Source organism: Exophiala spinifera (genome assembly GCF_000836115.1).
Source record: "Exophiala spinifera strain CBS 89968 unplaced genomic scaffold supercont1.2, whole genome shotgun sequence".
NCBI lineage: Eukaryota > Fungi > Ascomycota > Eurotiomycetes > Chaetothyriales > Herpotrichiellaceae > Exophiala > Exophiala spinifera.
In genome coordinates this window covers 1,742,272-1,757,110 of record NW_015622514.1, presented here as the reverse complement: position 1 = coordinate 1,757,110, position 14,839 = coordinate 1,742,272, and the positions used below count along the sequence as shown (strand labels likewise).

The 14,839-nt window shown below is 52.0% G+C and overlaps 6 protein-coding genes across 6 annotated transcripts; 5 read left to right on the top strand and 1 right to left on the bottom strand.

The window, feature by feature from the left end:
• Positions 1-1,269: 1,269 nt before the first annotated feature.
• On the top strand, positions 1,270-2,294 carry PV08_02934 (uncharacterized protein; the record flags this gene model as incomplete). The annotated part of the gene is made up of 2 exons (XM_016377291.1): positions 1,270-1,625; positions 1,676-2,294. The coding sequence occupies 2 exons, from the start codon at positions 1,270-1,272 to the stop codon at positions 2,292-2,294; spliced, it is 975 nt and encodes a 324-aa protein (XP_016238861.1).
• A 622-nt stretch (positions 2,295-2,916) lies between these two features.
• On the top strand, positions 2,917-4,593 carry PV08_02933 (glutathione-disulfide reductase; the record flags this gene model as incomplete). The annotated part of the gene is made up of 6 exons (XM_016377290.1): positions 2,917-3,065; positions 3,115-3,949; positions 3,997-4,226; positions 4,279-4,404; positions 4,453-4,513; positions 4,561-4,593. The coding sequence occupies 6 exons, from the start codon at positions 2,917-2,919 to the stop codon at positions 4,591-4,593; spliced, it is 1,434 nt and encodes a 477-aa protein (XP_016238860.1).
• A 655-nt stretch (positions 4,594-5,248) lies between these two features.
• Positions 5,249-6,847, top strand: PV08_02932 (uncharacterized protein; the record flags this gene model as incomplete). The annotated part of the gene is made up of 1 exon (XM_016377289.1): positions 5,249-6,847. The coding sequence occupies one exon, from the start codon at positions 5,249-5,251 to the stop codon at positions 6,845-6,847; it is 1,599 nt and encodes a 532-aa protein (XP_016238859.1).
• A 476-nt stretch (positions 6,848-7,323) lies between these two features.
• On the bottom strand, positions 7,324-8,406 carry PV08_02931 (uncharacterized protein; the record flags this gene model as incomplete). Its single annotated transcript, XM_016377288.1, has 1 exon — positions 7,324-8,406. The coding sequence occupies one exon, from the start codon at positions 8,404-8,406 to the stop codon at positions 7,324-7,326; it is 1,083 nt and encodes a 360-aa protein (XP_016238858.1).
• Positions 8,407-9,089: 683 nt separating this feature from the next.
• Positions 9,090-10,780, top strand: PV08_02930 (uncharacterized protein; the record flags this gene model as incomplete). Its single annotated transcript, XM_016377287.1, has 5 exons — positions 9,090-9,629; positions 9,680-9,838; positions 9,896-10,208; positions 10,273-10,649; positions 10,700-10,780. 5 exons carry the CDS (start codon positions 9,090-9,092, stop codon positions 10,778-10,780), a joined length of 1,470 nt encoding a protein of 489 aa, XP_016238857.1.
• Positions 10,781-11,799: 1,019 nt separating this feature from the next.
• On the top strand, positions 11,800-14,290 carry PV08_02929 (uncharacterized protein; the record flags this gene model as incomplete). The annotated part of the gene is made up of 4 exons (XM_016377286.1): positions 11,800-12,001; positions 12,058-12,085; positions 12,133-12,965; positions 13,023-14,290. 4 exons carry the CDS (start codon positions 11,800-11,802, stop codon positions 14,288-14,290), a joined length of 2,331 nt encoding a protein of 776 aa, XP_016238856.1.
• Positions 14,291-14,839: the final 549 nt, after the last annotated feature.

The following is a 14,839-nucleotide window of genomic DNA, read 5'->3' as shown; positions in this document are numbered from 1 at the left end:
CCCTAGCTATTGGCACCTACGAATTTATTAGGCACCCGTAGATGATCGTGGCCGAATATCAATCTGAGGCCTTTGACCTACAGTGGAGAGACGCATTTACTGTTACAGAAGTGCTGAAGGTGCTCGTATCCGTACTCTTTTACTTCGGTTCCACTGTTGGCAAGGAGTAGTTGCTGCCTACAGTACGTAAATACTGTAGCCCCTGGTTCCTTGCCTAGAAGTTGATCTTCCAGCGGCTTCGAATGCCAATCTCGCCGTGCGTCGTCAGACAGAAAGTGGATTATCGACAACACCGATGATTGTGGTGGAAATCACCCCGTCAGACAATTCCGCCGCCCTCTTCCCCATGTGTCGCCGCCCTAAAGTGAAAGCTTGGCACGCCTCAGCTCCCAATTTCTAGGGTATATAAGGAGACTCGCCTCTCCCTCCATCTGGACTTCTTTTTTCTTCTTTTTTCATACTTACCTTGTGGGAGCGCCTCCGCTCAAGAAGGGAGGCTGCTATGGTGGTGTCTCTGCATTGCACATCGCAGTAGACGTCGCCATTGAGTGTCCTTCGGGGCTCTCATCCGCGTTATTTTTGGCTCTTACTATCTTTTCATCAACAGCTTTTGCCTGGAGCAAAGCTTTGGAGAAGAGATTTATCGACGTGGCCCCCGTCTGTTGAAGGAGCGGGAGCTCGATCTCTAACCGAGGCTTGTGAAAGACTCTCGGAGCGTAGTAGGAGTAATAGATAGCTGCACAGATGACTGAAGATGTCAATTCTTATCGGGTGAAGAAATCAATGGCATAGCTAAGAACTGAATTGGTGCTTTTTGGTGCGTTGGTCAAGAACCGAATGTCAAGCCATTCGAGAAGCCGAGGTGTTTTTCACAGCTGCAGCCTTGTACTCGTGCTCTGCTTGTCTTGACTGCCTAGCAAGATTTATCGTTTATCACGTTCTCCTCTGCGAGTACTACTACCACTTCTCGACCTTTCGACGATGGGATGGACTCGATCGAATCCTGCACCCAGCGTAATAAAAGCCTCGATCTATCCCCGCGTGGAAGCCGGTGCTCCCCAAATGTCAGCCGCGGGTGAAGAAGCCTCTTCCAACGTTGAACCGAGGATAATGATTCAACCCACACTTGACCAGTATTTCGACAGCCGAATGCTCGAGCTTTCGATGAAATCCATAATGCTAACGTCTCCAGCATCTACAACGTCTACGTTTTCTCCCGTACTCTGTATCCCACCCGTGATTACAGGTGCTCATTGACCTGCAGCCGCAATGCCTCCAGCACCTCGCCAACCTCTGAAAGTACCAGAATCCTACGCGTCCCTGCCTTTGCAACACATCAAAGTCTCCCATGTACCTGAATCCTCGCGTACCGCGACACCGGTGATCTTGATTACCTTGAACAGGCCAGAGAAGCACAATGCCTTTACAGATATCATGCGGCAAGACATGGAGACTGTTTACGAGCTGGTCAATATTGACCCGAGAGTGAAAGTAGTCGTCCTCACTGGTGCTGGAAGGAGCTTTTGTGCCGGCGCAGACCTCGACATTGGCTTCTTAGGAGCCAAGGACGAGCACGGCGTGGTCAAAAACCCGAAGACAGAAAGAGACGTGGATCACAGAGACGGGTAAGGAAGTCGAATGACGCAGGCGGACAACACACGGCTGACAATCACAGTGGTGGGAGAACGTCTCTAGCTATACATCAGTGCACCAAGCCGACGATTGCAGCCATCCAAGGCGCCTGCGTTGGTGTCGGTATAACCATGTGCTTGCCGGCCTGCATACGCATCGCTTACGCAAAGGCCAAGGTCGGCTTTGTCTTTAGCAGACGTGGCATCATCATGGAAGCTTGCTCGTCATATTTCCTCCCACGACTGATTGGACATTCTCGAGCTTTGCATCTAACCACCACAGGTTCGGTGTACCCAGCGGACCATCCATTGTTTGGCACACTCTTCTCCGAAACTTGTGCCACTCCTGAAGGTACACTGTCCAGAGCACTCGAGCTTGCAGATGAGGTTGCCACGAACACCTCAACGGTCTCGACCAAGATGATGAGGGACCTTATGTACAGGGGACCTGATAGCGCGGAGGGAGCTCACCTGCTCGATTCAAGGATCATTCATGGGCTGTTTGGGAGCAAGGACAATATTGAGGGCGTGGAGAGTTTTCTGCAAAAGAGAAAGGTCAACTTTACCGGTCAGGTACCGCAAGATGCTCCTGATGGGTATCCTTGGTGGCAGCAGATTGATATCGGTGATAAGCTATTAGAGAAGCGGCAGACCAAGCTCTAAGTTGACGTGTTTATAAGTACAAGAGTCGAGAGAACGTAAAGTCTGGAGACACCTCGTGAACAGCGTCCTTCGTATTGCTCTTAATACCTCCCTCCTTATATGATTAGTTGTGGCCTTACTCCGTACATAGTCTACACACCCTGCAGCCCGAAAAGGTATTACGAAACTTCCCATTAAGAGAAAGTCTGCTTACTTGGCTGCATGGTTTGGTAATCACTGCGATCTAGGCCTGTTCTCTTAATAATTTGGGCTTGCAGAGATACCGGAGTCAAGCTTCAGGCGGGAGACGGGATTGGCGGAGCGCCATCAAGCCCAGAGATTGTATCACATCATCAATCGCTGGATGGTGCCGTTTTTGCTAAAGTGCGTTGCAGACATTTTGGGTTGGCAAAGCCATATATTGTTCCTCAAGACCCTGCTACCTTCGTGTCTTTCCAGTGACATGTCCATTCGCCCTCGCATTTTTCTCAGGCAGTCTGCTAATTCCCTGCGTTCCCTCACACTGGCAACTGCGACGCCTGCTGTCCACGAGCCTTTGACTGCCCACGCCTCTTCGCCCTCCCCCGCACCTCTTTCGCGACTCACAGGTCTATCCAGACAATTTTCTACTTCGTCCCTGAACATGGCACCCGTTACGAAGCAGTACGACTACATCGTTATAGGAGGAGGATCAGGAGGAAGTGGTGCAGCCAGAAGAGCGAGCGGCTGGTATGGCGCAAAAACATGTATCATTGACGCGGGAGTCTCCGGCGGATGCTGTGTGAATGTTGGGTAAATAAATACATTCCACGCAGTAAGATCTGTGCTAACTTGCCGATAGATGTGTTCCCAAGAAAATGACCTGGAATTTCGCCTCAATCGCCGAGGCCATGAAGGCCGGCAAGCATTACGGTTACTCTTTTGGAGATGGCAACTCATTTGACTTCAAAAGCTTCGTGGAGAAGAGGGATGCCAGAATCAAAGTGCTGAACGGCGCTTACGAGAACAACTGGGCTAAGGAAGGAATTGAGTTGATCCATGGAACGGCGACTTTCGTCGGCGAGCACGAGATGGAGGTCACGCCGAAAGATGGCAGTGAGCCCTTCAGAATAACGGCACCACACATCACAATCGCCACTGGTTCGTTTCCCACAAAGCCCGCAGGCATCAAGGGTTCCGAATACGGAATCACTTCAGATGAGTATTTCTTGATCAAGCATCTACCGAAGAAGATGGTGTTTGTCGGTGCTGGCTATATCGCCGTTGAGCTGGCCGGTGTCATGAACGCTATTGGTGTCGAGACACATCTATTCATCCGAGGCAACACTTTCTTACGGAAATTCGACCCCATGATTCAAGATACTTTAACGAAACATTATGAAGACCTCGGTATTCACGTTCACCGAAACCATCCGGGCATCAAGGAGGTTATCCAACTACAAGCGGCAACGGATGCGTCCGATCCGCGCGACAAGCAATTGAAGCTTATTATGAACGACGGGACTGAAATGATCACAAACGAGCTGCTGTGGGGCATTGGCCGTGGCGCCGAAACTCGAGGACTAGGGCTCGACAAAATTCCTATCGAGCTCGACAAGACCGGTCACATTGTTGTGGATAAGTATCAGAACACCTCTGTTCCCGGTATCTACGCGTTAGGTGATGTTACTGGCCAGGTATGGATATTTAGCACACGGGTGGGCGCTGTCTAACATATCTCCAGGTCGAACTTACACCTGTCGCCATTGCTGCTGGCAGACAGCTAGGGAACCGTCTCTTCGGGCCTCCCGAGTTGAAAGACTCACACCTTGATTACGACCGAATCCCATCTGTAGTCTTCTCCCACCCAGAAGTCGGCACCACTGGCTTGACTGAACCGCAAGCTATCGAGAGATATGGCAAGGACAAGATCAAGGTCTACCACACCAAGTTTTCTGCCATGTATTACGATGTGTAAGCCCACTTATCGCCACCAGAGACATCGTTCAAGACTGACCATGCACAGTTTCCCACCAGAAGAAAAGAAGAAAGAGCCCACTGAGTTCAAACTTGTCTGTCTTCTGCCAAACGAAGAAGTTATCGGTTTGCACATCCTCGGCAAAGGATGCGATGAAATGTTGCAGGGCTTTGGGTGAGTCCGCCCAACAAGGAAAATTAACAAGACTGCTGACATTCCCAGTGTTGCTGTGAAGATGGGTGCAACGAAGAAGGACTTTGACAGTTGTGTTGCGATTCACCCGGTGAGTTCTTCAGCATGCATTGTTAGGCTCTCGCTGACTATGAATAGACAAGCGCCGAAGAATTGGTTACGATGCGGTAGATGTATAGATTGGCGCTTCCCAGAACCGAGTAGAGAAAATGTTGACCGCGCAAAATACATCGACGCACACAATTCCGGATACTCTTTCACATGGTCGCGTGATGTAGTAGGGATTAAATGCATGTGGGTCAAGTATCTATATAATCTATCTACCGTATGTGAACCACATACATAGAGCCAGAGAATCATGGTTTGTGTACAGTATGTACGTATGTACCTGAGGTGGTTTGTACCTGTGCATTATGTAGGAACTCACTGTCCCATTGAGTCGACGCCAAGAATATGACGTTGGTAGACATTGTTCGCCTCTCGCCGGCCTCGACCGTTCACGAGGCCTCGAACAGGTTCAGGTATTTGCCTTGGATCTTTTGACGCCCCCTAAGATCACCCTCGAATGTTTTGTCGCTCTCGAGTATTTCTTTCTCCTTTTTGGTTTAAACGCTACCCTCGAGGTATTGACATTGCACCACAATGGTATGAAGCGTCTTGAGAGTGGATATTCACAACGCATCGACCGGACCCTCACGAGGCTGGGGGTGTCGAGTGCCACCAAATCAGGCGCCAACACCGTGACTTCGGCGACTTCGCACCCTGAGTGACTACCGCCACGCTCTATCTTCAACCACGATCCTGGGTGACTTTGCAGGAATCAGCAATGGCCAAAAGTACAAAATCCATGGACGGCTCATGGGTGGTCGAAGATGAAGTCAACGACGACATTAGCTGGGACGGGACTCAAGCTTCTTCGGTATCAGAAGAAGAGAACACAGAGGCAGTATCGGAGAAAAGCACCCGATCAGTGCCGGATCATTCAGATTCTTCCAGACGACCAAAGGTGAGCGTGTTGGAGCCGCAATTCATAATGCCAAGCATGTCGACAAGCACAACAAGCACGACGGCGACACAGAGGGCCCCCAGGCAACGCAAGCCACCTGTATCATCAGCATCGGTTCAATCAAGGCTTCGAAACCCTGCAGCCTCCTCAAGGCCCGCCACCAATATGGCTCGATCGAACGCTGCTCCAGAGGCGACGGTTCCCGACCGAGTTTTGCAGATAGCAGGTCACATTGCCGAATGGATCTTGGACGTCCTCGTCCAGACATTGAAGACGCTTAAGAAGCCTATATCATGGCTTCTTGCCGCATACTTGTTCGTCGGGATCCTGATGTTGGCTAAGAACCTCCTCACCTCCTCGGTGTACACGGCTCTTTCGCCCATCTGCCGCATTCCAGGCGCATCACTTCTCCACCTCCCTATTTGCGAGTATATCTCTACAAACTTCGACGCGCCAACCCTCTCTCCTGGCGCATCCGCTCCAGTCGAGTTTGAAGCTCTGATGCGGACACAGTCCCACTTTGAAGAGATCCTGTCCGAGTCTGCAGCCGGCGTGGCTCTGCCACTGGACATGAAGCGCTCGGAAACCTCGATCCGCGACCTCCGGCAGATCGTGCGCTTCTCGCAGCTCTCGTCGCGGAACGAGCTCGTCCTCGAGTTCGACGGGTTCATCGAGACAGCCCGCATCGCGTCGTACGACCTGCAGAAGTTCAACTCCCACGTCGGCCGCGGCGTCGACATCGTCCTCAGCACTGCGCGATGGACGCAGCGTGTCCTGGACGACATGGCCCTCAGGCAGTCTTCACGGGGCCTCGTGCCGAGTTTCATCCAGGACCGGCTCTTCGCGCCGTTCGCGCCCGTGCGCTTCACCGAGTCGAGGCTGCTGGACCAGTACATCCAGCACACGCGCGTCGTGAGCGATGAGATCGAGAGGCTCATCGACGAGGCCCAGGCGCTGTTGCTCGTGCTGCAGAACCTCGAGGATAGGCTGGAGGTCATCCACGCGGTCGCGATGCGAGACAACATCGCCGCCCAGGCCGGCAAGGACGAGATCCTGTCGCACTTGTGGACGCTCCTGGGCGGCAACCGCGCCAAGCTCGGCAAGTTCAACAGCCAGCTCGGCCTGCTGAGGCAGGTCGGCCAGTACCGCAAGGTCGCCTGGGCCCACGTCTCGGCCACCATACTCAAGTTGCAGGCCATGGGCGCCGAGCTGGAGGAGCTGAGGGTCCGCGTCGGCAGCGCCGAGTTGCTGAGGGACCGCAGGGACGTTCCGCTCAGTGTGCACATCGAGAGCATCAGGCTCGGCGTCGAGAGGTTGGAGGAGGGCAGGGAGAGAGCGCGGAAATTGGAACAGAGCCATGTCAGGAGAGTGATTGATGGCGCCGAGGGGGACGCCATGAGGGCTCTCGAAGGCGTGTAATGCCGGGGAGATGGTTGGGTTATTACCATGTTGAAACCTTGGGCGTTGGACGTCGTTGGGGTGGCTTTTTTTCTTTCGCTTTTGTTTCTCATTTTCTCCCCGTTGGTTGAATGTGCAGAGTACAATATGGTCTGTTGGATGGGTTGATATTGGGTACGGCACCTCGGGAGCATTGTGGTCGGGAGGATTGGACGGACGATATAGTTGATGACAACAAGACTTTATGTACACGTGTGTCTCCTAGAATACGATTGTGACGACAACGAGCGAACGATTTTTTACGTACGTTTTGAAATACTTCGGCTCCTTATCAAACTACCTAGCTGTGGTACGACGAGTTTGCAACACGAGACGTTCGCGTTATGGCCCAGTTGCAATATGAGGCAGGGTTCGATGGTGGTGCGGCAATTTGAACACAATACGACCGACGTTCAACTTGAAACATGATACGACTTACGACAGATCTACAACATGATTTACTTGATCAGAACCTGTTTCACAATCTTCGCCATGACGTCTCCGAGGTCCTCGCACTCATCTAGCCCGAGTAAAGTGTTGTTCAGCTCGGCTTCTTCCTCGGCGCCGTCAGGGTAGAAGGCGTCGGCCACGCCCTTGACAAAGAGATTGCCGTGCAAGAGGTCCATGATGCCCAGCCTATTTCCTGCTTTCACCTTCTCGGCAGCGCTATCGAGATACCGCGTCAGGCCAACATGGGAGATCTGCCAATCTGTATCAGTGGTGCGCGTCGCTCGCTGCACGGCGCAGATGATGTCGGCTTGAGATAGTCGGAAGCAGGCCGCATAGACCATCTTGTTCGCGAAGGATGGAAGAGTGCGCTGGGTTGTGGTGGTGGTGGTGGTGGAAAAGGAGGAGGGGGAAGAACCAGACGATTTGTCATCTGCTTTGAGCGGCAAAGAGAGGACTTTGGCCGCAGTCAGGGCTGACATTCGGATCGTGGAGAAGTACGCTTTGACATCCTTGTCCTTGCCTTGCCCGTCGAGAAGCGTGGCCGTGCGGTTCTTGATGTCAATTTCCATCCAGCCGCCTGGTAAGTTCCAGTCGAGCCAGGCGTTGGTGCAGATGCCGATCCATGAACTCGTGCGTGTGCCGTCCGGTGCGGTGCCGAGGTCCTCGATCAATCTGCGCGCGTTGACTTTGCTGATTTGTCCCGGGATGGCGGAGACGAGGCGCGGGTTGGTCGTGTCACTGCCGAATTCGCAGGGGAGTATGTACGGCACTTTGACCTCACATGCCACGCGAAATATCAGGGGTTGAAGCGTGTGGCAGACATTGAAGCCCAAGGTCACAACCAATGCGTCCTGGCCGGTGAGTGCAGAGACGAGGAAGGCATGGTCCTCGTACGAGCCGACCTTGATGGTGATTCGCGGGTTGGAAGTGAGGTCCGGGTGCTTGGATGAAGTGATACTTCCTGGGCGCGTGATCAAGGTAATCTGGAATTGAGGAAACGGTTGATCGAGGAGACCTGAGAGAACGTGCGAGCCCAAAGTGCCCGTTGCGCCGACAAGGGCGACTTTGGAGATGTGGTTGTTCGAGTCCATGATTCTCGTGGATGGTTCAACGTTGTGACCTAATGGCACGAGCGTATTCGTACCGTCGCTGACTGACCATCTTTATATCTTCGTCTTCAAAAGGATCCTTCTTGGTAACGCCGGACCTACCGTTCGCAGATTGCGCGCAGTAAGGACTTCTCGAACTCGTTGTGCTTCGGGAGACGTGAGACTGACCGGTCCATTACGGACTTACCTTAACTTCGCAGACTTTTAACCCCGCTATAGTATGGAACATACGTTGTTGGTCAGAACATGGAAGCGTCAAGACCTCGTCCAGAACGCAACGACGGCGGGCGCAATACTAACCGAGAGTAGTATAGTTGATCGCGCAAGACTAGCTGTATTTGGATACTGCCGTCGGACATTGTCTCCCAGGTCCATAACCGTGGACTCCCATACTCTGTTTTCATACTCACAATTCGCGCAATTGGTCGAGAGTTACTAGCTTCAAGGAGAATGCCTCTCTTGCTAGCTATAGCTTGAATACGGTGAGATGGTATACCATGGTGTGTCAAGGGGATGTGAAACTTGCAAGCAGAGGCGCAAGAAGGTACGCCTTATTCCTCGACCACGGCCACTCAGGGAACTAGACTTTACTGACCTGTTTCCCCAGTGCGATGAGGCTCGTCCAGTATGCGTATCAGATGCCATGATGGGTCATCCGTTTGCTGATGGAAGCCAATTACAAGGTGTGCAATAGATGTGTAAAAGCCAAGCGTACATGCGGCGGCTACAAGGACGAGTCTGACATTATATTCCGGCATCATCGCCGCGACTTGAACGCATGGCACGATCGCACCGATGATCACTCTGCACACGAGTCCCCATTTTCAGGGCGTCGGATCCCTCCATCGACGGTTGCGCATTACACGACGGCAGATTGGCATGATACCGCCCTGGAGAGGGAAGCACGGGAGTTGTTCCTCAAAGACTACTCCGTAGTCTCTTCTGATCGATCTCTATCGCGAGGATATCTTGACGGTCTCCGACAGCTACTAGTCTACAGCGGACCTTCCTCAGAATTGTCCAGAGCTGTGACCGTCGTATCCCTGGCCAGCTATGGAAACAAGTACCAGCGCCCAGAGATATGCGCAGAAGCAAAATTTCTCTACTTTCAACTGTTGCAATCCTTCCAAAAGACCATCTCAAACGTTGCAACTTCCAACGTCGTAGAGTCACTTGTGACTGCTGTACTCCTTGGGCTTTACGAGGTAGGAATGACGGTGGACGTTTCACAGGAATAAAGGCTCATCAGTGCCAGATAATTTCCACCACCGAGGCATATTCAAGTGCCCACAGTGCTCACTCTAGAGGCGTTTCAGCAATCCTTGGATCGGATCATTCACCCTTTAGCATTTTCGAAGGTGCAAAGCTTTTCCAGATGTCGAATCCTCTCCGGATAGGTGCAGATCGACTAGTGGTAAGCATTGGAGCGCCGTGCTTGCTCGATGGCAACTAATGAATGTGATATACGTAGCCATCACCGAATTCTGGTATTCTTTGCGCTCCACTATCTGCCCGGCCTGTCCAGACTCTAGACTCAATTATGCTGAGGACCAAACCACTGAGCGACAAGATGACACGACTTCTGGAAACACCTGCGGATGTCAGTGCGGAAGAATTGCGCAAGATGAGGGACGAGATGATGCTCCTAGCATATGAATATACTCGGTGGCCTGAGAACCAGCCTCCAAAATGGTTACCAAAGACGATAGGCACTATCAGCCCAATCCAAGCTAGGTCGGCTGGCCCGATTTACTGGCCGGGTAAGATGGAAAGCTACTTCGATCGTAAGTGCTTCCAACACCGTGCTTGTTGCGGTGAATCCCACCGGGCGATACTGACAGTTGGAAGTTTACGTCGCGGGCGTGTGGAACTCCTATCGCAAATCTCGCCTCTTATATCTTGACAAAGTCATCAGGTGTGAACTTCAGTTCCCGGAGCCTGAAAGGAAGTTGCCTCTGGGCAGACTGTATTCTGAAGTGCAGAGCCTTGCATCTGACCTTGCAGCATCCATTCATTTCATCCTGACCGGCTCTGTGGATTTGCCTCCGCCAAACTTCGAGGCCATCGTCCCGGGTAAATCTGCGGGTGGGCTTCTTCTTCTTCATCCGCTCAGCGTCTCTTCAACGTTATCAGTCGTATCGCCTGAAATGCAGACACATTTTCGGAATTGCCTAGCTTGGATCGGGACGAACATGGGTATCGGCCAAGCGACTTTGCTTGCGAAGGTAAGACTCACACTTGCTTCACAAAAGAATATACGCTGAAGGTAATTTAGCATCCTACGGGTTTGCCTTATGATTTCATCAAAGATGGTCATGTTCTGGTGTGGGCTGGAATGCTCATCAGCCAGGTTTGAGTATTCCAGAGAATATTTAAGATTCGCTGGTGAATGACCCTCCTGATTCCGTCAAAGGATGACAGACGTTAACAGGATCTCGGTGATTGTCGCCGCCAGAACCTTAGAGCTTGAATTGGCTCCAGTGACAAATGTCACACGGTTATCCTCGTGTTGCAGTCTAACGAATCGAATGGAACTGGTATCGGGGGATGACCCTTTATCGTCAGGCATGGAGGTGGTGCGAACGTATCAGATGAAGGTAGAATCCGACGGTTCTCGAAGTGGCGTACAAGAAAGTTCTATCAAGGGACATGCCTTGTGTAACCCCTATCCGTGCAACATCGCAGAAACGGTTTTACCTCCTGTGATCATGGTTCTACGATTCGGGACATGTTCCACTGCTCCCACTGTTGCTTGAACAAATTCTGAGGCAGCACAACTTCGCACATCTCCCAGGCGCGACACACTATGTTTCTTAGGGTGTATGCTGATGCTGTGACACAAAGCATAAAGGTATCTCCAGCCGGTGCTCCTCCTGGGCGCGAGGTAGGATGTTGTGAACCCAGGACTCTCGCCCTGCTCCTAAGGTACCTCTAGTGATCAAGCGTGGCATGGGCAGACTTGATGCCCTGTCAGCTACTCGTCAGACGCCCTATTTGACTGGATTTTGCCGACAGGAAAGACTAAAGTTGCTGTCAGACTGAAAATGACTCCCTTCGGTCGAATTTCGCTTGCCGGTCTTGGCACTATCCATGCATTGCCTGATTTCTCCTTTATTCTATTTTTCTTCGCTGCTTGTTACTTGTAAGCCGGCCATCACTTCAACAATTCCAGCACACAGTTTACAAGACATATACGTGCACATCGAAAGTCATGCGGTACGACAATTGCCCCGACCCGGGCTGTCCGTAATCACCCACCATAAGGAAGACGCGGTTCCGTCGCGTAAGCGCAACTCCTCGCAGCAACAGTGACCCCATTACTCCGTGTTGAACGTCTTGTTGAATTCCGATTCAAGGCATTACACGGCTATCAATATGGCGCGAAGTCAATCTCAAACATGGCGAACAAGTCTTCGGACAACTTTGCAGGATGTTTCGTTCATTCATGTGCATTACTTCTATTTTTGTGCCACATGCCTTATGGCGAGCCTCATTTTCTGGGGCTCATCGACGCCAGCAAAATCGGTCCGCTATATCGATAGCCTTTTTCTGTGCATATCTGCAATGACCGAAGCAGGTGCGTTTTCTTACTCTTGGTCTCTTCCGGTCTTTTTACTGATTACGAACTTTCAGGCCTGAACACGATCAATCTATCAGAGCTGTAATGACGTCCATAAGGTCTGATGAATGAAGCTGATTGGATCTTAGCAACACATGGCAACAAGTTATGCTATTTCTCCTTATCATTGCTGGGTCCGCAATATTTGTGTCAAGCGCCATTCTCCACGTCCGCAAGCGAGCCTTCGAACAGAGGTTTGCCGAGCTAGCAGAGCAGCGACGTCGGAGGCGATTGATGAGGCCGCGGACCTTGAGCTTCTCCTTCTCTAGGCGAAGACCCAGCACTTCGGGAGACCACGAATCAGCAGTCGCTTCGGGTGCTGTTCGTGGCCGTGCTATTAAGGAACCTGTGGATCACCTTGATAACAAAGCCTCGATAGATCGAGAGCGAACATTGTCAAATTTAGACACTGCGGCGTCTCAAGCAGCGGTTAGCGATGTGGGAGCCGCGAAAGATGACCAAAACAGCCATATCCGTTTCCCAGATATGCTCCCTGCTGCAGACCATACTCATGACCCTGTGCGGCCGCGGCCGTCAAGTCGTCACAGAACGAGCTTCTTCGAAGGACGAGGTGTCGGAGCCCGGCCTCTGGACAATCACCCGCGAAATGTTATGCCAACGAACGCACCATATCTGCCAGATCGAGATGAGGCCATCACAGATGAGGAAAACGAGCTGCGCAAGGATCCTCGTTCAAAATTAGGCAAATACATCAACACGGTCAATGGCTACCTAGGGCGGAACAGTCAGATTCACGGCTTGAGCGAGAAAGAACGCAAGAAATTGGGCGGTATCGAATATGATGCTATATGCTTGCTCTCGTGGGTTGTACCGCTGTATTTCTTCTTGTTTCAGCTTTTTGGCGCGTTAGGCGTGGGTGCTTGGATCAGGATCAACCGCCCTGGAATGACGTTGACTAATGGTGAGTAGAGTCGACCTGTCTGCTTGTAAAAAGACCATGGTCTTACCATTTTGGCAGGTCTCGATCCATTTTGGACAGGAGCTTTCTTCGCTGTCTCGGCATTCAACAATTCCGGCATGGCCCTGCTGGATGCGAATGCGACTGTGCTCCAGACGAGCTACTACGTCCTGCTTACGATGAGTTTACTCATTCTGGCAGGCAACACCTGCTTCCCGCCCTTTTTGAGATTGATTTTATGGACCATGAAGAAGGCAATCTCGAGGAAGAACCCCACCTCGTCTACGTGGCAACGACGCCGCCAGACCCTTGAGTTCTGCTTGGACCATCCTCGACGGGTTTACACCAACCTGTTTCCTGCAGCGCAGACATGGTGGCTCGTCTTCTCTCTGGTCATGCTGAATGGGATCGACTGGGTCGCATTTGAACTCCTCAACATTGGCAATCCTGTCACGGATGCAATCCCAGTACATTTCAGAGTTTTGGATGGACTCTTCCAGGCGTTTGCCGTCCGCAGTGGAGGGTTCTACGTGGTTTCCATCTCCGGGCTACGGTCGGGCCTCTTGGTCCTCTATGTCGCTATGATGTACATCTCGGCATTTCCCATAGCAATGACGATTCGAAACACCAATGTTTACGAAGAGAGGTCCTTGGGTATATATGCCGAGGACATTGAGGAGGCGGAGAAGGAAGCAGAGCGAGGCGGCGGCGGCGAGCTCTCTGAGAAGGGACTGGTGGCAGGTCACAAGTTCATTTCTGGCTTCAAGCGAACGATGACTCTGAGCCATGGCACTGCTCCAGCGTCGCCAAAGCTCACGACGTGGACCCGGCAAGATTTTGTCCGCCAGCAGCTTCGTGGTCAACTCGGGCATGATCTGTGGATTCTCGTCCTTGCGGTCTTTATGATCACCGCCATTGAGACTGGACAATTCGAGCGGGACCCTGTCAACTTTTCCACCTTCAACATCATTTTCGAGGTTGTGTCTGCGTACGGGTGTGTGGGCATATCAGTCGGCATTCCCTGGGCGGCCTACTCCTTCTGTGGAACGTGGCACACGGCAAGCAAGCTCGTTCTTTGCGTCGTGATGCTCCGTGGACGCCATCGAGGCTTACCCGTCAGTATCGACCGCGCCATCCTTCTTCCTGACGAGAGTCTTGCGTGGGCCGAAGAAGAGGATGCGAACAGGCGAGGAGCCCATGCCGCCATGCCGAGCCTCACAATCATGCCCAGCAGGGAAGTGTTGCGGCACAGAAGAACTAACGACTCTGGTGGTGGCCCAGGTCCTAGTGTGCTTGACTCCGTGAAAGATGCCGGCCATCTCGTCTGACGCGTTAACATCTTCTGTTGGTCTATCAGGTCATCTTCAAAGAAGCAAGAACGGCTCGGTTTTCCTTTCATTTCGGGCTGTCTAGACCTATTTCGTCACAAGCTTCACATCGAACTATGTTCTTTTCTTCAATAGGGGCTTGAGAGGGGATGATGCGCAAGGTTGAGCGAGGAGTCTAGGTGCAACCTACATGGGCACATCGTTCTGAGCAAATCTTGTTTTTATTTTCCTGTTTCTCTTATTCATCGTCTTGTCTTGCTGATACCTCTCTCCTATAGCCGATTATATCCCACTAGTTAGATAATAAGACACTGGCGTCATCCGACCGCAGTTCGCCCGAGCTTTCCGAAGATAGTGTTTCTGAGCGCACTCAATGCCCCCCGCAAGACTCTCCGTGACGGACTCGGGCTTGCTATCATTCTGACCCTGCTTGATTTTGCTTCTTTTCACCTTTCCGAGTTTTGAGAACAGAGTCAGAGGCGGGACAGAGTCGGGTTGTGTGTGTGTGTGTGTGTGTGTGTGTGTGTGTGCGTGCGGCGCGGAGAAGGG